At 31.8% G+C, this 20,990-nt stretch overlaps 3 protein-coding genes across 4 annotated transcripts; 2 read left to right on the forward strand and 1 right to left on the reverse strand.

The window, feature by feature from the left end:
• The first annotated feature begins 6,128 nt into the window (after positions 1-6,128).
• Positions 6,129-7,199, forward strand: LOC101221390 (uncharacterized protein At5g65660). The gene is made up of 2 exons (XM_004143384.3): positions 6,129-6,653; positions 6,749-7,199. Exons 1-2 carry the CDS (start codon positions 6,423-6,425, stop codon positions 6,914-6,916), a joined length of 399 nt encoding a protein of 132 aa, XP_004143432.1. The 5' UTR covers positions 6,129-6,422; the 3' UTR covers positions 6,917-7,199.
• Positions 7,200-15,177: 7,978 nt separating this feature from the next.
• On the forward strand, positions 15,178-17,998 carry LOC101221631. The gene is made up of 2 exons (XM_004143385.3): positions 15,178-16,334; positions 17,093-17,998. Exons 1-2 carry the CDS (start codon positions 15,387-15,389, stop codon positions 17,852-17,854), a joined length of 1,710 nt encoding a protein of 569 aa, XP_004143433.1. The 5' UTR covers positions 15,178-15,386; the 3' UTR covers positions 17,855-17,998.
• Positions 17,999-18,114: 116 nt separating this feature from the next.
• Positions 18,115-19,823, reverse strand: LOC101205974 (transcription factor bHLH93). 2 transcript variants are annotated; one of them, XM_011659630.2, is made up of 4 exons: positions 19,111-19,823; positions 18,840-19,016; positions 18,579-18,746; positions 18,115-18,460 (listed from the first exon to the last, which is right to left on the reverse strand). In XM_011659630.2, exons 1-4 carry the CDS (start codon positions 19,702-19,704, stop codon positions 18,371-18,373), a joined length of 1,029 nt encoding a protein of 342 aa, XP_011657932.1. In that variant the 5' UTR covers positions 19,705-19,823; the 3' UTR covers positions 18,115-18,370. The 2 variants fall into 2 exon arrangements, with proteins under 2 accessions (XP_011657932.1, XP_004143539.2); XM_004143491.3 differs by having other exon boundaries at positions 18,128-18,457; positions 19,111-19,821.
• Positions 19,824-20,990: the final 1,167 nt, after the last annotated feature.

The following is a 20,990-nucleotide window of genomic DNA, read 5'->3' on the forward strand; positions in this document are numbered from 1 at the left end:
AAAGAGAAAGGGGCAGAGTTGAAAATAAGTGTTAAAAGTCTGCCCATTTATTGAATGAATTTTGTCTAGTTTTATTTTGTCAGTATTGTCGTACATCTTCATAATGATTATATCCCAAAAAGTGTGTATATATATATCGAATCTTTATTTCAATTTATTATCATTTTTTACATTTTATTTAAACAAACGCTTCACATTTCTTCTCATTTTTGTTTTCAATTTTCTAATTTCAAATACAATCTTCCATCTTTTTTATCTTGCTAATTAGTTTCACATAATTTTCAAATAAATTTGGATCCAAACTCTCCCCTCCACAATTAGTTTTCGTTTTTTATTACATATTTTGAAAGTGCATCACTCATGTACACAAAATGAGTGTGATGAAGTGAAATCTACTTTCCAAATGAGTGTGTTATATGTTAGTACATTTTTTATTAACACTTTATTTAAAGTTGGGTGTTACCAAATATTTATAAAAATGAAATTGAAAATTAGAAGGAAAAATGTGAAGTTTGATCCAACAGAAAATTGAAAGTTGGAGCAGGAAAAAGAAAGGTAAAAGTGAAAAGAAAGGAATGGAGGGCTGTGATTGAGTGAGTACGTGGAAGGTTCTTGATAGGCAACATTAATATGCGAAGGAATGGAGTGAATGCTTTTTGTGTTGGTGTGTGTCGTCTCCTAAGTTATGCCATCAAAAATCATCTTCGAATTCGTTGGGCGACTCCAAAAATGCGCTTGTCCACCTCGAAATCTCCACTTTACCCTTCTCCCCTCCACTTTTCAACTCTTTTCTACTTCTTTCCCCTCCCCTCCCTTTAAACATTTCATTTATTCTCCTTCTTACTTATAATTACTTCCTTCTTCTACTCTTACATTACTCATATTTACACACACTACCCTTCCTCTATGCCTTCTTCCAATTTCTACCCTTCACCTTCTCTTGTCTCATATTTCATGGACACTCAAATATTTTGTAATTGAATTCATCTGCTTAGTTTGTAATCATTAATAAGCTGTACCACCCTCAATTCATAAATTCATCTACTCTAATTATAACAAAATTCATGGGTTAAAGCGTGGTTTTGTGGGATTAAAAGAACAATATTTTACCCTTTAACAATCTTTATCATAAATAATCCTCTCAACTTTCATTTACTTGTTTATTATAGTTAGTTGATAACTATATGGTAAGATAGTGTAGTTTTTCTTATTCAATAAAAACAGGTTGAATGCTTTCCAACATTAAATCACTTTGAAATTTTTTGTTGTCGGGTCGTTGTTTGGTTAATAAGAATAAGTGTGATTTATCAGTATTATATATGCTCGTAAAATCTAATTCAACAAAATATAACTTTTAAGTTTGATAATTAGTTTGGTATGGACATTGAGGTGGACCTAATTCAACTAACTAATATTTGAGTATTATGAATCTTTCAAACTACGGAACATTCAATTTCTATGCATTTCAAAATAGTCAACAAGTTAATGCAGTGTGAGTCTATGATGTAGAGAACAAAACTTGATTGTATCCGAAAAGAATTTAAAAAAGGACGAGGGGAAGGAAACACCACAAGTTTTAATAATATATATTTTAAAAATTCATACATAAATCTCTGGTATTCTTGTTTGTAAGATGAATTAAAGAAATTTAAGTTGGATGATATTGAAATTAGAACAAAGAAAAGAAAAGATAAAAATAGGAAATTTAAGTTGGATGATATTGAAATTAGAACAAAGAAAAGAAAAGATAAAAATAGGAAATAGTGTACTGGCATTTTGGTAATTTTTGTCTTCAATGTTTGTTTGATACGTATAATATTTGTTTGATATAATAAAAATAAAAGTTGACCTTTTGAATGTGACATCCAACCCTTCAATTTGCCTCCCACTTCCGGATTCTTTAATACATACATCAACCTATTCCCACAATATGTTTCATTATCTATTTTACACTTATATTACATTCATCCGAAATTGTCACGAACAGAACAAAAATATCAAAACTCTTCCTTTTAACTAAACCTTCACTAGATCATACAAAATTTAATAAGTTTTGTTATTACAAATATAAATACAAACATGATAAATTGAACATTATATATATATATACCACTTATTGTCCGCCATTCAATCATTTCATTGCTTAAACCACAAATTTTGCTTGGATTGCTAAAACAATTATCAATTTGATATCGAGAATAAGAAATTATATATATTAATAACAAAAGCATACTGTAATAGAAAATAAAATGAAGTTTTTTTTTTTTTTTTGTGTGTGTATATATATATAAAAAGTAGAGTTCATGGTTATTAAATTGAAAATGATAGGAGTAGGAATATTGAATATTAACATTTATGAAGTAGTAGGGGTGTAAGTAAGTAATTTGTAGGGAAAAGAAAAAGAAAAGAGAGAGGAGGGGGACAGAAGAAAACAGGGAGGAGGTGGGGGGGACAGAAAAGCGCCACTTTCAAGTTCCTTTGCCGGCTTCTTACTCCTTAACTTCCTGACTCCTTCCCCCTTCCCCCTTCCCTCTCCCTCTTCCCCTCTTCCCCTCTTCCACCCCCATCATTGCTTTTTATTTTTCTTTTTTAATTTTTTAAAAAACAATAATATTATTAGTAATTTTTTAAAAAAATGAATATAGAAAGAAAAAAGGGAGAGAGAGGGTGGCAGCAGAGTTGGTGGCGGCACCGGCAAGGCATCATGACCTCAGCTGGGTCCGGTTTCCCACGCCCACTCTCTTCTCCTAATTAAAACTAACAAAACCCAAACCTTCTTTCACGCTTTGCTTCTCATATCTCATCATTTTGAAGGAGTGGGGGACCCACTGGCCAGTGCCGGCTTCAACTCCGCTCTTTATTTGTAATGGGCCGGATGGAGGGAGGAGGCCCAATGGCAAGGGATTGGGATTTGGCGTGGAAAATGGTGCCATAGGGAGGGGAACCACAACAGTGACTACTACTACTACTGACAAATATCAAAAACCAATTTGGCCTTTTTTTTCCCTTCTCCCTCCTCCTCCTCCTCCTTCTTCTTCTCTTCTTCTGATTTTGAACAGTGGATTAACCATCAACAGCGACACCCTCTGCCCTCCTCTGGGGACCACTTACTTCACACACCTTTATCTCTCCCACGTGTGGAAGATACCTTCTTTGTCTCACTCTCCTCTCTTCTAACTTTTCCTCTTCTTTCCAACTCACCTTACTCCTAACTTATGTATGCCAACTTCTTCATCCATTTTTACAACCCTTTGGATTCCAATTCTAAATTCACTCACTATAAAAACACTACTTTATCCCTCTTACGCATAAAACATTACCTCCTCAACATCTCCATTTCTTTTTAATTATTATAACCTATCTATACTATTTTTTATTATTTTTTATCCAACTTCAAATAATCTAAAGTCCCAAACATTAATTATTATTATAATTTCACTATAGCATAACTACTTATATACTCATATAAACAGAGGAACACGTTTTAAACCTTTAACAATATGGTTAGGACCATCTATCTTCACACAAGTTTTTGAACTCTTCAAATGGACCCAACTCATGCATTCCAATCACTTCCAGGACCAATTTCCATTCAATTAAAAGAACAAAACCCCACTTCCATTCGATATAACCCATACGTGCAATTCAATTATATCTTTTTTTTAATTACTATGACATACATTTCGTGGTAGTTTACGCCAAACACTTCAAACCACTTTTTACAACACAATAACTTTAAGTGTTTAATAGTTAAACTATCCTTAATTTGTACGATAAATTATGATCACCATTGCCAACAAACTTTGGTGACTGTTGCCAATTAACCTTCAATGTCCATCATCCACGTACTTTACCTACCACTTTTGAAACTAATTGTTGGCTAACTCCTACCATTGTTATTTTAAACTATTAGTTTATAACTGTTTTTTTTATAGTAATTTAACATCAATAAAAAAAACTCTCGTAAAATATTTGGCAAGGACATGTATAAACTAAAAACACAAACAATTACTTCATTAATGTAGAGAAAGAATTGATAAGATATCATTGAAAAGAAAAAGTAGATAGCAACAATGTAGAAAGAAATATGAGTTTTAAGAATATATATATAGAAAAAAAAAGACATTTGATATGGACAAAAATATCTGGGCCGACCCATAATTGCCCACCGCCGAAGTGTAAAAGACGGAAGCCCAAATAAGTTGAGAACCAAATTGTGCATAATTTGGTCTTTATATATACGGTAAATTTGTAATATATTTATGATTAAGATATAGTTTTAGTCCTCAAATATTCATGATTATTATTAAAGTTATATATTTATATATATAAAAAAAGATTAGAAATGTATTAATGCAATAAATCTAATAGAGATATTTTGGGGTGCCGGCTGAGGAATTTATTCCACACGTTGTTTCCTGGAAAAGAAATGGAGAGAAAAATGGTTTAACTCAAATCTGACTTTGGTATGATATGGTTGAAAATGGGGATTTTGTGTAGATATTTGTAGTGGCCCCTAAGGGGGTAGTGGTCCTTTAGAGTATAGACAAGGCCGAAGCATATGGGCCTCGCCCCAATTTTATTTTTTCAAACTTTCAAACTTCAAAGTACACCTTCTTTTCTTTTATCTCAAATCTTCCTTTCTCATTTATCCCATGAAAACAATTGCACTTTTTCAAACCCTATCACTATTACCATATCTATGACTCATAACTACTCATCATAAATTGAGCTGTGGGTGTGTTCAAATGATTGGAATATTGGAATCATTTGAAACTATCCAATCCCACGTAATTAATGTATGTTAGGTTTAATAAATGTTTTCTATTTTGTCAAGTTCATTTTGAGTTTACTTAACCCCAATTGGATATACATGTTTTTAATTCTAGGGTTTAACTTTAGGTTGAATTCTTATCCTTTTCCTTTATGGGTTTGTTGTAATCTTGTGTTTGTTTAAAATCTATCATAGATATTATGGATTTTGTTATTTGATATGAAAGGTTTGGTCACTCATTATCTCAAACTTTCGATATAAAAAAAAAGAAAATTTTAATTGAGTTCGTGTATATCGATTATAACTATATATTTGATAATTTGTAATTTTAGTAGGAGTAACTCGTCTATTTCATAAAAAATTTGAATCTATTTGGAGTTTTTTCAACGTCAGATTTTCAATATGTACTCTCAAGAAGGTGCATTTTGTGGGATTACCAATTTTAGACGAACTAAATTATTTATTTTTTTATTATATTGAACAATCATTTTAGACGATAATATGAAAATTTATTTCAAATGAATGAAGTAAGAGTAGTAGTTGATGTAAAGAGTTTAAATATGTTAGTTTTTTTAATATAGAATTGAGAGCGTGAAAAAGTTGGATGGATTAGAAGTTGAAGAAAGTATACAAAAATATCACAATCGAGAACAGCTCGGTGTGTTTCATTTGTATTCGTGAGAGAAGGAGAAAAGAATAAGTATGATTGAAATTTACAGTTGTATGCGGAAAATGTTAAATGCGATTGGAAAGAAAGAAAGAATGAAGGATATGGAAAGGGCAAAGGGAAAGAGAGTGGGTGAGGGTTGGTGGCAACGAAGGGTCAGTTTTATTGGGAGCCAGCCAACCCAAAGTGGCGTCCGTTGTTTCCCCCTGACCCTGAGTCTGATGTGGCCCATTTATCAACTGGGCCTCTTCTCCCTCCCTTCCTTTCACTTTCTTCCACCCACTTTCCCCCCTCTGTCTCTCTATCTATCCTTTCCATCTCATACTCATTTCTCCCCACAACTTGCCACTTCCTAAATACAGATACATATCAGGATTCACTATACTCCAAAGCACTTGATTTTGTTAATCACACTTCACTACAAACTACAAACTACAAACTACAAACCCAACTCGGTTTTCATCTACAGATGGTAAAGTCAAAGAAAAGAGTGAAGCCAAATGGAGGGCAGTCACAGCAATTTGTCAATAATCCTAATCCCACACGGCATACATACGGCAGCAGCCTCTTTTGCTCTCTCCTTTGTTGCTATCTAAAATTCTCAAAAAGAAACTAAACAAATAAACAAAGAAACAACCGAAACATATATTGTAAGCATTTTTTGTACAGAAATTGAAAGTTAAAAGAAAAAAGAAAAACCAAAGAAATAGCTTTTTCTAAGTGAGTGCAGGGTGCAGAGTGCAGAGTGCAGAGTGATGAGCAGCATTAGCACCAACACCGCTTGTGGGCTCCATATCTTTTTCCGTACTTAGCTGTACCTTTACATTGTACACATACTTTTCTTCTTCTTCTTCTTCCTTCTCCCACTTCCCTCTGTTTTCCATTATTATATATTCCCCCAAATCCTCCCTCCCATTTCCTCATTCCATTCTTCTTTCCCCTTCCCGATTTTGCTTTACTCATTTCCATGACAGATTCCACATGGAGAGTCCCAATTTCTCTCCCCCTCACTCCGACCCATCCCGACCCTCCTTAGGCTTTCCCCTCGGCACTGCTCTTCTCCTTCTCGTTATCTTCACCTTGAGCGGTATCTTCTCCTGTTGCTATCACTGGGACAAACTCAGATCCCTCCGCCGTTCCTCTTCTCAACCCTTACGCGATCATCGCCATCTTCACCTGCAATCACCTCCCTCCAAATCCAACCCTACTCCGGTAATTTTCATTCACCCTTCATGCCTTTTTTTCCTTTTTTCTTTTTTTTCCGGTTTTGATTTTGCTGAAACGATGAACTGATTTTTGTGAATCAGGATTTGGAGAAGAACCAGAGAGAAAGCTTGTCGGTGTTGATGCCAGGGGATTCCATTCCGAAGTTTATTGCGATGCCTTGTCCTAGGGAACCGTTGCGGCCGGAGACGATTGAGGTGAAAGTGGAGAAGCCGGTGAAGCCGCTGCGAATTGCGGTTCCTTTCTATTAGCTGCTTCAGATTCAGATTCAGATTCAGTTTCAGTTTCAGTTTCACCATTGATTGATGTGTATACATAGACAGTAGAAACAAATGAATTCTTTTCAGTTTCATCTGTTTTTCTTTCCTTGTGAAAGGGAATTTCAATGGCTTCCAATTTCATTGTTGTGTATATTCCACAAGCGTTCATCACCAAGTTTGGTATCTGCCTTTGTGCAGTTACAAACTTACGGAGGAAGAAAAGAAAAAAAGAGGAGCGTAATTATTATGAATTAAAAGCAGTTTATTTTATAAATGTTTTCCATCACTTTAATCCCTTTTTCATGTTTAACGAAATGATTTGTGAAAGCAATTAAAAACAGAGCACTAACCAACCCGATGAATATGCTTTTCTTTGTCTTTGAAGAACAGATTTGGTAATGAATTTGGCATTTATTAATTCATTTCAGTTTTATTACAATCCGTAGAGTAAGAGCCAAGAGGAGTTTAATGAAACCACACTAAGTCTGGAAGTACAATATCAGTAAAATTATGCTCCTATTCACTCCATTTTCTATTTTATAAACTAAAATTAATAATCTAAATTAAAATTTGTTTATCACATATATGGTTTTTTTTTTTTTTTTTTAGAAAAATCAATAAAAGTAGTTGATTTTAACATTTTGTTCTCTCAGATTTTATTTAAGTTTTGTTTGGGTAAATTACTTTTAGTTTTTGAAAGTTAAAAGTTTATAAAAATCTCATTCACGTCTCTTCCTATTGTGTTATTCACTTTTACTGATATTTTAAAAAATCAAATCAAAGTTTTTAAACTTTTGTTTTGTTTTTAAAATTTGTTAACAATTCAATTATTCAACTTAGAATTTGTTTTATATGAAAGTGAAGATTAAAAAGCTAAAACAAAATAAACTTAATTTTTTTAGAGACGAATCTCAAGAAAAAGTTATAGCCTCTCACTTTTTAGGTCAAATATATAAAACTTTAACTAAAGCCTTTAAATATTTTCAAAATATAAAAAAACCAAATTAAAGGCTTTTAACAAGGAGGATATGTGATGTTTAGTTAAGTAGTTCATTTGTTACAAATTTATTAAGTGAAAATATAAATTTAAACTCTCAACTTTAGGATCGTATCAGTTAGTAATTATATTTGTCTAAAATTCTATGTTTAAATTGATGCAAGTATTATTTTAAATTGTCTGGATTAGAACCCGATCAATTGAATTTTTGAAAGATATTTAATGATTTTGAGGAATTTCAAATTATACATAATGACATGAAATATAAAATATTTTCAAATCTGGTACAAATTTGTAGAATTGCAATTTCTCATATTTTAATTCTCAATGAAAACATCACAATCTTTATATTGGTAAATTTTTATTTTTCTTATGTTCCTGTTGCCTTTCAAAACAAATACATGTAACAAAATATGAAGTTTAAATATAATAACGAGCCAGAAAGTTGGTTAATGTATTAAATTATGTAGAAAAGAAGTTTACTTTAGATTCTCTTAGTAACTTTTAGTCACCAAGAAAAATATTTATATGTATATTAAAGAGGAAAAATAAGAATTAAGAGAAGGAAAAAAAAAGAGTAGAAGTTTGTGGACAGATCATTCTTAATAATTTTGGTACAAGTTTAGAACCAATTATGTGAGCATACTTTGGCCTCAAGTACAAGTAACCTCAAAATAAATCCAAATCAGAAAAGTAGAACATCACACCCATTTTAATTCATTTCAAACAAAAACATTTCATAGTTTAATATGATACAATAATGAACATTCTAGGATTTTATTCTTTTTTTAAAGAAATATATATCTATTTTTCCTCTGTTTAATTTTTTTTTGTTGAACTAAATTTGATCCAATCTTGTAAAATTAAAAGATTGAATTAGAGGAAAATCCCATTCATGTTTGTTGAATAAGAAACTAAATGAAGTTCAAGATGTCAATCAATACACACTATAAATATTTAATGTTTATATAGATCAACAATACTATATTATTTCCTTCAAAGTTCAAATCATTCGCGTCAAGAAACCAATCATATCCTAAACTTTAATTATTGTGTTCAAGCTTTAACATCTTTCTCAATACTGTCAGAATAATTGTAAAATATAAAGTAGTTCATAATCTTCTGACACAACATTTGACTGATAAATTTTTGTATTAAAAATCGTTTGGATTTTATGGAGTACGATTGCTTATTTTATAATACAAGGTTCCATCTCATAACCAATTGATAATGGACGAGTGACTGGGAGGATTGCTGATGAGGAGAACTAGACGGCGATTAGTATGGTTTAGTTAATATTTATACAAATTGTATATAATTCAGATTCTTACATTTTTTTTAGAGCTTTCTCCCTTCTTGAGAGATGTATTTTCTTCATTAACTATGGATTTGGCTTAATACCTCTTTTCGCTGCATCAAAAGGTCAGGACCATTGGACATTTGTAACAAAATTGAATATGGACGAGATCATGAATATTTAAACTTGTTGGAAGTGATGTCGAAAACAGTATTGACATCAAACATTTTGTCATTATATTGAGATTTAAAAACTGGAAACATGATTTGAAAATGGGATGATAGAGATGAGAATATATGATGAGGGACGAAGAAGAAGGAAGAGGAGGAGGATAGAGAGTGCAAAATGATGACAAACACTGACCCACATATCTGTATTTCAACTCCATTTTTCATTTTTCATTCACATTCATCTCATCATCACTTTAACTTCTCCTGTTTCTCGCACTATGTTCTTTACTTTAATATCACCTCATCATCACATATTTGTATTTCAACTCCATTGTACTTTGATATTTTGTTTTGTACCTTTGATTTTTTATATCTCTTCTTCACCATTTTCTTTTTCCATCAACTTAAAACCCACGTTTGAGGTGTGTTTTTCTATTAATTTTTCTTCCGTATCATCTAATATTACATCGATATTTTCATATAGTTCGTAAACTTCACGTTAAATAATGAGTAATTTGACTTTTTCATTTTATCGTGAAAAAGTCGTAAAACATAAATAAATAAAAAAAGATACTAAAGTTGATGGGAGTGTTTTAACTTATATAAAAAATACAAAGTATTTTTGTTTGATTATTTTTCTTTCTTTTGAAAGTATCATGGAGGTACGTTGTAATAGATATTTATATAATATTGAGATTTTGATATTTTTTTTGTTGATACTAACATTTTTAAATTTGGTTCACATCAATTTATTTCAAAAAAGATTTAAAAGAAATTGAAATTTCCATAATTGTAGAGGCATCTTCAAAGCACTAGAATGTGATTGTTGGGAGTGTTTAAGGATATGATGAATTTAAAAAATTCAGAATTGTATGATTGTTTATTTTTGGAGGCTTGACATTGAGAAATTGAACTTTTAAAAAATTACCATTTTCAAATAAAATACACCCTTTTGATTTCTAAAATTTGAATTTATGGTTTATTTAGTCATGAAATTTGAAAATTAATCTTTATAATCTGTGATTCAAAGTTGATTTTAAATGGTTTTTAATTTTAATGCTCATTTAAATACAAATTAATTTTCTAAAGAAAAAACTTACCACTTGTAAATTACTAGGACATTTCCCATACCATACCATGACTTAATTTAATTTGTAGATGAATTGGAATTTTCAAAGTTAAATGGAAAAAGACGTTTTTTCCCCCCTTAAATTGTCTAAGATTTTTCTCAGTAAATTAGAAATCAATTCCCCCATGAAATGATTTGGTAATTAATTGACTTGAAACAGGAAAATATAATTTTCTTTAGTCCATAATTTAATTCAATCATAAATTTGATCACGAGATGATTCCATTGTCGAGCACTTTGGTTGATCTCCCACCTTCATAAAGCAGAAACCATTGACCATTTTATAAATATAAAGTTAATTATGCCTTTTTGTTTTAACATTTTTTTAAAAAAACTATTTTATTATTATTATTATTACCATATTGTTTCCACCATATTTAATTTCTTAAAGCATATGATTTAATTAGAGCATTTCCCCAAGTACATGTTGGGCAGTGTACCACACCCAACCATGATTTCAAACTTGTACGAACCACGTGGACATCTCACTAATATTTAAACTTTCTTTTAAACCATCCTTAGTTAGTGTGCTAACCATGGTAAATTTGTTTTATTAGTAACACTGTTTTAGAAATTCTAATGTTTATGTCAATTTGACTTTCGAGTACTTACTATAATATCACAACCTTTTTAATAGTAATATGAATTTACTATACATGGAGACACAGCGATGTATTTGTTGGGGTTTAAGGTTAATTGACATAGATAACACTTTTTTTATATTAGTAATTAAGAGTATGGTAAATAATTGAAAATTACACAAGTGATATTTTTCATTACAAATAGACTATTAGTGATGGATCTAAACTTTAATACATTTATAAATTATTTTAAATTAGGTTAATATTTGCTAACACTTTAAATTTAAATTTGATTGTTATATTTGTAATTGCGTCATTATTACTAAATTTACTTTCATCTATTAACTTAAAGTTTTGGATCAAACTATGATTTATTAGAATATCAAACTAGATTATGATCCAAGAGGTATTTTATTAAAATACGTGTAATGTTTTTTTCTTTTTCGATTAGTTTAAGCGTAAACATTGAAAAGTTAAATTGATAATTTACATCATAAACTAGTTTATGTAGACAAATCGGCGGCTTAAGTATTCTTCATGAACTCAGTGGCAACATTACTATCCATCACTCTGTCTTAATATAATTATACTTTAATTTAGGTTTGTTAAAAATTGTTTTCCCCCAAGAAAGAAAAAAGGAAAACTGACAATTAAATATAATAGAGATTCTCAAAGAGAGTAAATGGTACTAAATAGAGTTTAAAGTAGAGAATTATATTCTTATTCATTCTATTATTATTACTTTAATAAAAAAATATGAATAAGAACAAAGTTTGATAGATAATTTATGGTGTAAAGAAATATTAGGTAATAGAATATTATTATTGAAGGTTTTTATAATGAGCATATATACGTCCACTTTTTTTTTAGTTTTCTTTTATCTTTCTCAATCTTCTTCCCAACCACTTTTTAGTTACACAAGAGAACAAAGGTATTACATCATAAGATTTTGTCTCTTATTATTATTATTTCTCAATAATATACGTTTAGCAAAGAAAAATAAAAAGATCTTCGAAAATATAATTAGTGGAATTATGCATTATCAAGGTGAAAATATATAAATAGGAATATGATAATATTAAAAAAACAGTACTTGTTTTAAGTACTTTATGTACTTTATAATTTAGTAAAAAAATGGATTTTTTTTAGCAGTGTGTAAATTTAATAAGTAAATCAACTATAAAGTCAAACAACAAAAATTTTCTATATAAATTACCACACAAATTGTTGACACAATTCACTCCTTAATTCAAAAGAGAAGAAAAAAATTAATACAAAAAAGAAGAAAGAAGAGAAAATAAAATAAAAGATAAACATCCACTCATCACATGCAATCAATTGAAATATTTGATGTACAACTAAAATATTGTTTCTTAAGCAGATTAAAACAACAACGTTAATTTAAAAGACAAAAAAAATTAAAAATATTTATAGATATAATAAAATATCATAATCCATCCATAAATAATAAATAATGATATTTTGATTAATTTTGTTATATTTGAAAATAGTTTATTGGAATATGAATTTCAATATTAATATCAACATTTCAAATTTATGGATTTATCTTTAAGAAAAAAGGTAAAGGAAAATTGATACACATATCAAAATACATTAAATTTAATTTAGAAAGTGTAGTATACAAAAGACTCTAAATTGTAAAATTATACAATGGCAAATAAGCACAAATAATTTGCAAATAAAAGATTAAGGTAAAGAAATGAAGAACAAGTTAGGGCAGAGTGGAGAGTGGAGAAAAGGGAAACTAAGGGGAGTTTCCCCCCAGAAATCAAACCAAGAACAAACAAAGGGGGTTTTACAAAGGTACGGATATGTATGTGGGACAATTGGTAATGGTAGTGCCCAATGCGATGCAATACTTTGTTTGATGTTCTTATCTCCAATTAATTTTGATCACACAACAGGACGTAACATGCATGTTCCTTTTTCCTATTCAAATTAAATAAAATAATTGTTGGGGTTGTTTAACAACTAAGTCAAAAAATAATGATCATCATCATCCAACTTCATAACTATGGGCTTCATTTCAGGATGGTTTTGTTTTCAACCCACTTCTCCAACTTCCATTTTTATTTAAACCTCTCATACCAATAGTTTTGAATTACAAAAAAGAAAAAAAAAAGTTCTAAATCTAATTCTAATACAACCAAATTTACAATTTAAATTATTTTAAATAGGACATTATTATTTAGTATTTCAATGAATTTGAGGGTGGTTTGAGGAGGAGGCCCAACTCAAATCCCCTCCTCTATCCTCATTAAATCATTATATAAGAATTGCCTTTTTGTTAGTCTTATGCTTAATTGAGTTTTATTTTTTCTTTAACCAGTACAACACTTTCATATGACTCCATCTATTTTTTTTTGTTAGTTCAATGATGGTATGATGAGAGATCAAATAATTAACTTTTATAATCTCTGCTTATTCTTAACGCTATCAATAAATAACGAAAAATACTTTTTAACTAATGTATTTAAATGAAAAGAAAAAAACACTTTTGAAATATTATACAAGTATATACGATTTAAAAGTTTAGGTTGGATTGTTATATTAATTCTTCTTTTACAACGTGATCATCACAACATTCTATATTATCTTGCAAAATCTCCATTATTAAACTTTGCAAGACGAGGGTGGGTGGGAATTACCCACGGTGAGAAATTGAGTTTAGGAAGTGTTTTTTTTATAATAAAAAATCAATTAAATTATTTTCTTTTTATTATATAGTAATTTATATACTAATTGTTTTGGTGAATTTTTATGAAAAATCTTAAAAATTACTTAAACTTCCTAAAAGGTATAAGTAGGATTGAGGTTTTTTGTTTTTACCAAATTGTACGTCATTGAATCAACTAAACATTCAAACTAACGTGATGGTTTGTTTCATACAAAAGTTGTTTCAGGAGATATTAAAATTAGTGTGGTTTTAATAAGAAGGAATTTAGATTTTAAAAAGAAAATAAAATAGGAAAATGACAAAAAAAGAAAAAAAAAGGGTAAGGTTAAGTTAGAAAGTGATATTGAAAAGAAAAAGATAGAGATAATATATAAAAAGAAAAGGAAATAGGGAAATTAGGTAAATAGGGGAATTAGGATTGTTGAAATGAAAGGGACGTTGGAGTGGGATACTACAGAACACACCAAATTCAAACAAAACAAACCACTTGCTTACAAATATCACCACTTCTACTCCAATTCCCTAGTGACCAAGTTAGGTACAAATATTACAATATACAAAACCTACTTTTTCTTTTTCTTTTTCTTTTTCTTTTTCGTTTTTATATATTCAAAACTTTTTAATATAATTTGATTGGATGGATGCGATTATGCAGGAATCTAATTCCTTTAGATCATTACATGCTGCAATATATATTGTTTTCTTTTTCTTTAATTTCAGATGCTGTCTGCAATCACAAAATCAAACTGCATTTGCTTCATTACTGTATCTATATATTCCAAAGAAGAAGAAAGAAAACAAAGAGTGAGAGAGATAATACAAGTGTTCTTTTGGTATAAAATGCCATTGTTGACTACCTCATTTGGGCCATGCAATTTCTTTATCACTTTAATCTATTGTACTTGAACACAATTGGTGTAATATAAATTACACAAACCTTTCACCAAATTTTAACTTGATCAACCCAAAATTAAGTTAGTCCTTCTCCTAAAATTCTTAATAAATTATTTGGTTGAGTCTGTGTTTGACTTGGCCTTCGAGCAGCCTACATCCTTTACTATAACATCCAACTTTATACATGTCTCTAGTTATCGAACTAACACTACAACTGAGTTTATTATTGGTTTATGTTCACAAAATTTAAAACAAATGTTAGACATCCAATTGCCTGTTATAGGAAAATTTTGTATACTTTTTGTAAAGGTTTTTTTTTTTAATTGTGTGAGGCATGTGTATTAAGGTTAGGTGAAGTTTACTGATATTTATGGATATAAATGTTTTAACATCAACAAATAAAGCGAGATACTCATATACACGACGTGTACGTAGTGCCAAAAAAGGTTTCTTTGTTACAGAATCCAATTGGGATGGAAAGGAGTTCCAGTATGAGATAAATTATTAATTGGGCTTGATTCATTGAACTCATTGCATGGAGCCCAACAAAATGGACAGAGTAATAAATAAGGCCCGAAGCTCACTCATGGGCCATTAGCCTTTTCATTTGATCATTTATTTGTTTTTTTTATGACAGCGCGTTTTCCCCAACATTCAAAGTTCAAACCGAAGATGTCTGGAAAGTGTTCGTGAGAATGCCCATCACGAACTCCATCGCTAGCTCTGTCGACATCAAAACTCTTCGAAGATCTCCAAGATTTCTACCTTCTACTCAGCAGCAGGAATTTTCCACTACGCCAAGATCTCTGAGGTTTCTGCGAAGGAATGAAATTTCATCTCCTACAACCCCGACCTTCAGCCGTGCTCAGTGCCCAATCCGCCAGGTACACTCTTCCCACGCTTCTCTCAAACCTTCTAAGAATGTTTCTCTTAAAACCCCTAAATCTGTTCGTGTAAATACCCCGAAAAGAACGAGTAAATCTGGTGTTGTTTCGAGTAAAAACAAGGATTCGAGTACTGGGTCGAAAAAGTATTCGATATTTGAAAATGGGTTTAAGGAAAAACGGTCTCCAAGACGATCCCCTAGGTTATCCTCTGCGCCGAAGATTGACAATGCGCTCGAGGGTCGTAACGCGAAAGTTTCAAAGAGTTCAATTTCCTCCGGAGGGTGTTCGAATGATTTGAAAAATCCAAGCCCTAATGTGAGAAGATCTCCAAGATTCAGTAATGGAGTTGGGGGGAATCGAAGTTTCGGCAATTCCCACAGTTTTTCGGGTCAGCAGGCTGGTCTCGAGAAGAGTAGCCGAAAACGGGAGAATCATAGTGGTTCGAGAAGAACAACTGGGTCATTACGTGATCTGAATGTTGATGCAAGTGTGAGCTCCCATGGGAAAAAAGTGGCCGCAGCGGAGAGAAAGAAGGGAAATTCTGCTGATCATGAGGATATTGCAACAAAAGCTGAGGAAAAACAAGTAGTTGATGGAGAAATGGAAAAGAAATCAGTGGGTACAAGGAAAAGAAAGCGAGAGGATGGCGTGGTTGGGATTAGACAAGGGTGGACTAAGGAACAGGAAGTCTCATTGCAGAGAGCATATTATGCTGCAAAGCCCACTCCCCATTTTTGGAAGAAGGTTTCCAAATTGGTATTTCCTGCTCTCTTGCTTTTGATATTTGATTAGATAACTCGTACCGCTGCTTGCCTCGTCTTTTTCACTGCTATACATTTAGCACTCCATTATTGCTTCCGTGTGTCTTGTAAATTTCTAATACGAACAACAGTTTTCTAAGAAATAGTTGAGAATTTTATTAGGCATCATTGTCTAGAGTTTGATTTAAGTCAGTTGTTTGTGGTGGCATCAGGCATGTGCAGTTGTTCTTCCAATTTAATTCACCTATTTTCCCTCCACTTTTACTGTGCTCGTAGTCTATAAGCGCTATTGGGCACACTAGCACATTTTGTTACATTTTCAGGAATAGTGAACAATGGCTTAAATTTTGTAAATCTAGGACATGAAGTCAATGAAAATTTTATCATCAACTCCTCTCCTTTTATCTTAAAATTCAGACTGCAATGGAACGGACATGATTTTCTGCAAGCTGAAGTAGTTTTTCTACTTAATTAGACGTTCTGTTGGGGGCTTATACGTTTTCAAATTTTAAAAAATGCACCAATTCAGTTATAGTTATAGTTATAGCCCACTAGAATGGTCTTGTCTGCATTTTATTTATTTAATTGTCAAGTTTCTTTTCTGTTTCGCAATATATTGAAAGCTCATCACGTACTTTGTATTACAGTAGGTCCATAAAGTCTACTTTTTTGGCTGGCAATATCTTCATCATTCCGTTGGAAAAGGAAAACCCAATCTACTTTAACATTGTGTTTGTGGATTTCAATTCACAGGTGCCTGGAAAGTCTGCCCAAGATTGCTTTGATAAAGTTCATTCCGACCATATGACCCCTCCGCAACCTCGGCCTCGATTCAGAACACGGAGTACAAAACCATCTCCAATGGAACTCTTGTTTTCAGAGTGTGAGCTTCTAAATGTTGATGGTGCGAAGTCGAGAAAGCCTAGAGGTAAGAGTCAGAAAAGTCATAATGCACAGAAAGCTGTGAGATATTTGTTAGAGAAGAACTTTCAGGGGGCCATTAACTATGAGGCCGATTTGTTTTCACAACTTGAGCCAAATATTAATCTCTCTAACCGTACCCCTCTTCCAAGTAAACAACTCTCTAGCATCATGGATTTACAGGGAAACCAAGGATTCCTCCATGGGAGATCCTTGTCAAATCACAAGAAGCCACTTTCTAGATTTAGCACCTCAGTTGAGAGAGTTGTTAGTCCACCAGTACTCAAACAGGTGAAGAACAGGGTCTTGCACGAGAAGTATATCGACCAGTTACATAGTAGGGAAGCAAAGAGAAAATCAATGTCAAAATGCAGAAAAAGTTGCATCTCCAAAGAGGTGGGTTCATCAAAGGAAATCCATGCCACAAGAACTAATGATCTTAGAGCTGCTAAAAATGCATTAATTTCTGATGCAAGGGATGCCATCCAACAATTACAACACTTGGAAACCAATGCCATGAACAATATTCCTGGTTTTGAAGACGATGAAGATTTTTGCGATAATGTTGATTATGATGATGAAGATGATCCTTGATACATTCAGTTCTTTTATCTTCACCTAAATGCCTGGGATAACATGTATCTGTGTATAAAGAGAATTTTTCTTTCCATTTTGTAGTTACTAGCTTTCAGAAGTTTCAGTCTATGCTAATTGCAATTCTAGATGCCTTTCAATCTTTGCTTATTGCTCGTACAGTTGCATATAATGTTACAATGTAATCAGAAGCACAGGTTGATTAGAGTTAATCAGAAAGGAAGGATAACATGAACAAAAGAGACTGCTAAAATCCCAACTAAGAAAAGAGAATACTATCTTGAAAAATGGAACTCTTTAGTTCATCTCGTTCAGTACATTATTGGAGTGTCATTTTCGGTATATCTAAAACTAATCACTAAATGCATCAAATAAAACCAAGATTAATTATTAGAAAGAGCCTCTCGGATCAATTATTTCTAATTGCAACAGATTCTCATTCATCCTTATGAAGAACGCCATTAATGTTCTTCACTTCAAGGTTAAGGTGAGAGCTCATGATTTGAAGTGTTTTCTCTACAAGCACTTTCCTCCATATCCTGCATTTCTGAACAGTGCTTCCTTTATATCATCAGAACTTGCCACAGCTTTCTGAGCACTTCCCTGCTGACAAAAAAGACCAACATTTTTTTAACATTCAGAAAAGAAAGAAAAAAAAGAGACAAACACGGAAATCGAAATATTACAAACCAAAAGAAACAAACAAAACACAACAAAACAAAACCTCTGCACAAGAAGCTTGCATTGAAAAATCATTGAAGCAGCTAATAACACACTGCTGAATCTCAAGACCCAATGCTTCTAATGTGTTGACTGTAGACAGCAATAATCCTGGCCTTGTTGCACAGCAAATGTCGATTCGAGTCTCCTTCTCCTTCCTTTCAACATCGAACTGTGTAACGAACAACAACAAAGCTTCAACCATTAGCTTAACAATGGCAGATTTAACTAAACTGTAACAAACAATAACAATGAAACCAGATACCTTTGGAGAATTTCTCACTTGAACCTCATTGGACTTCCCTTCCTTAGAGATCCCATTGAAGAAACCCACGTGATTTGAATCTAAACCAGTTTCCTCTTCTTCTTTCAAGTTATTGATTCTTTCTAGCAGCTCTTTCACATAATCGATTGTGTCTCCAAGTATAGACGTTCTATCCATCTACTTTACATTAAAAAAAAAAAAAAAAAGAATTAAAACACCAAAAATTAATGGATTAAAGAAACAAAAATGGAAGCTTTAGATTCATTTTCACCTTGCTTATTTTAGGGACTATGGCTCTGAGCATTGAAAGCCGATCATTCAACCGCTTCCTTCTTCTTCTTTCCGCCATTAAATTCTTTGAAGGCTGTCCTTCAATCTTCTTAGCTTTGTTGCTGCTTCTTTTTCCCAATTCTGCGACACCCATTATAGAACCATTAATTTCACGAACACCCATTTGCTCCATTTCCACTTTACAAACACTTGGAGCTGTTTCAGTCTCGATAAAACCAAGTTCTTCCTCCTCCATCGCCACGGGAGGGTAACCATTGTTCTTATTACTCATTTCTTCTTGCGAAACAAATGGTGGGGTTTCGTTGTTCTTAGTGTAGGACGAGGAATCGAGCTCCGGCATCGCAAACCCTTCGAGAAAATTGCTGTAGAGTTGTTGATCGGCGAAAGAAAAATCATTAGGTGTTTGGATAGTGGGAAAATTGGAGAAAGTGGAAGAAGCCATTTGGGGATTTTCATCAAAAGAAGTGAAATTCCAGCCATTTTGAAAAAAATCATTGAACCCGTTTGAGTATGAAGAAGTCCAAGGTGTTGAAGCTAATAACTCCTCTAAGAAACCATGTTGACTGAGCTCCATTGTCTTCTTCTTTTGGTCTGAAGAAAGTGGGAAACAGAGTAATGAACATGGAGTTACACCAAGTTGAGGAAATATTATAATATATAAAAAGGAAAAGAAAAGAAAAGAAAAGATTTGAGATTAAAAAAAAAAAAAAAAAGGAAAAAAAAAGTGATGATCATGTTATACTGCATATGGTATGTACTAACCCTAAGGGTAAGGGCTAAGGGAGGCTATGGAAAAAAGGAATCTGCTTTTTTGCGATTTTCTCTCACTAAAAAACTTCTCTCTCCTCTGTGAATTTATGTCTTTTTCACCCAACTTATCAATCAGACAAAATTTGTTTTCTTTTTTCAAATAAACAACTCAACATAGCTTTGACCCACAAATCTGTCTCACCCAAAAAAAGGCACCAACATACCATACCATCATTTAATAAATACTATACCCCTTCTATTGTTTTCTTTTCCTATTTATTTATCATTCATTGCTGTTGGTCATTTTGAGAGAATTATTTCAATTCATTCACCTTTAATATCGCATCAATTTTCTTATATATATATACATATCTCGATTAGTCTCATAATATTAGATAAATTAATTCAAACATGTTTAGTTCACTCAATGCCTCTATTGTTATATGTTGGAATCTAAGACCAAAGATAATGAACTGCACTTTTAATGGCCTTTATAATAACGTGTATAAACACCATGGGAAAATGGTCTTGGTTTCTGTGGCTTTTTGGTCTCCTCTCATCTCAAAGTTATTCAGAAATTAATTAGATCGCTTTCCTTTTGCAATATATTTTAACTTTAGTACTCCTATGTAAACCCTTCTCTAATTTGGGGGCTCTTTTCTAGCTTCCTCTTTTGGTTAATCCCTTTGTAATTTTGTTTAACATTAATGAATGGAATTGGAACATAACTGTACACCTATTGATCTACATCGTTTTTCTTAAAGAAAAACTTAACACTCATTAAATAAATAAAGTGCTTACCATAGAAATCTCATGCAACATGTGACAAAATCAGACTTTGGTATAATATTTCTTCACACATATAATTTAACGTTTCTAAAGAAAATAGTATCGTTGGCTAAGAAGTTTTAAGGTGGTTAGTATTTAGGTTAGTTCTCTATAAAAAATTTCAAAAGTACTCAGTTGAATTTGGAGTTTCTCATTTTTGTGTAGTAAATTCAAGTGTTCGACTAATTTGATGTATTAGTTTTTTCTTCTTGTTATAATTGAAATTGTGTAACCAAAACTAGGGAGATGTCATTAAATCCCAGAATTATTATGCTATCACTA

The sequence above is a fragment of the Cucumis sativus genome, chromosome 6 (assembly GCF_000004075.3).
Source record: "Cucumis sativus cultivar 9930 chromosome 6, Cucumber_9930_V3, whole genome shotgun sequence".
Classification (NCBI taxonomy): Eukaryota; Viridiplantae; Streptophyta; class Magnoliopsida; order Cucurbitales; family Cucurbitaceae; genus Cucumis; species Cucumis sativus.

What these genes read in the sequence shown, in the direction of transcription:
- LOC101221631 (XM_004143385.3), top strand. Translation starts at nt 15,387, where the DNA reads ATGCCCATCACGAACTCCATCGCTAGCTCTGTCGACATCAAAACTCTT. An exon ending in GGAAGAAGGTTTCCAAATTG is followed by an intron (nt 16,335 to 17,092) that starts GTATTTCCTGCT and finishes TTCAATTCACAG; the next exon opens with GTGCCTGGAAAGTCTGCCCA.
- LOC101205974 (XM_011659630.2), bottom strand. Translation starts at nt 19,704, where the DNA reads ATGGAGCTCAGTCAACATGGTTTCTTAGAGGAGTTATTAGCTTCAACA. An exon ending in TAGTCCCTAAAATAAGCAAG is followed by an intron (nt 19,017 to 19,110) that starts GTGAAAATGAAT and finishes AATGTAAAGTAG; the next exon opens with ATGGATAGAACGTCTATACT. An exon ending in TGCAAGCTTCTTGTGCAGAG is followed by an intron (nt 18,461 to 18,578) that starts GTTTTGTTTTGT and finishes CTTTTTTGTCAG; the next exon opens with CAGGGAAGTGCTCAGAAAGC.
- LOC101221390 (XM_004143384.3), top strand. Translation starts at nt 6,423, where the DNA reads ATGGAGAGTCCCAATTTCTCTCCCCCTCACTCCGACCCATCCCGACCC. An exon ending in CCAAATCCAACCCTACTCCG is followed by an intron (nt 6,654 to 6,748) that starts GTAATTTTCATT and finishes TTTGTGAATCAG; the next exon opens with GATTTGGAGAAGAACCAGAG.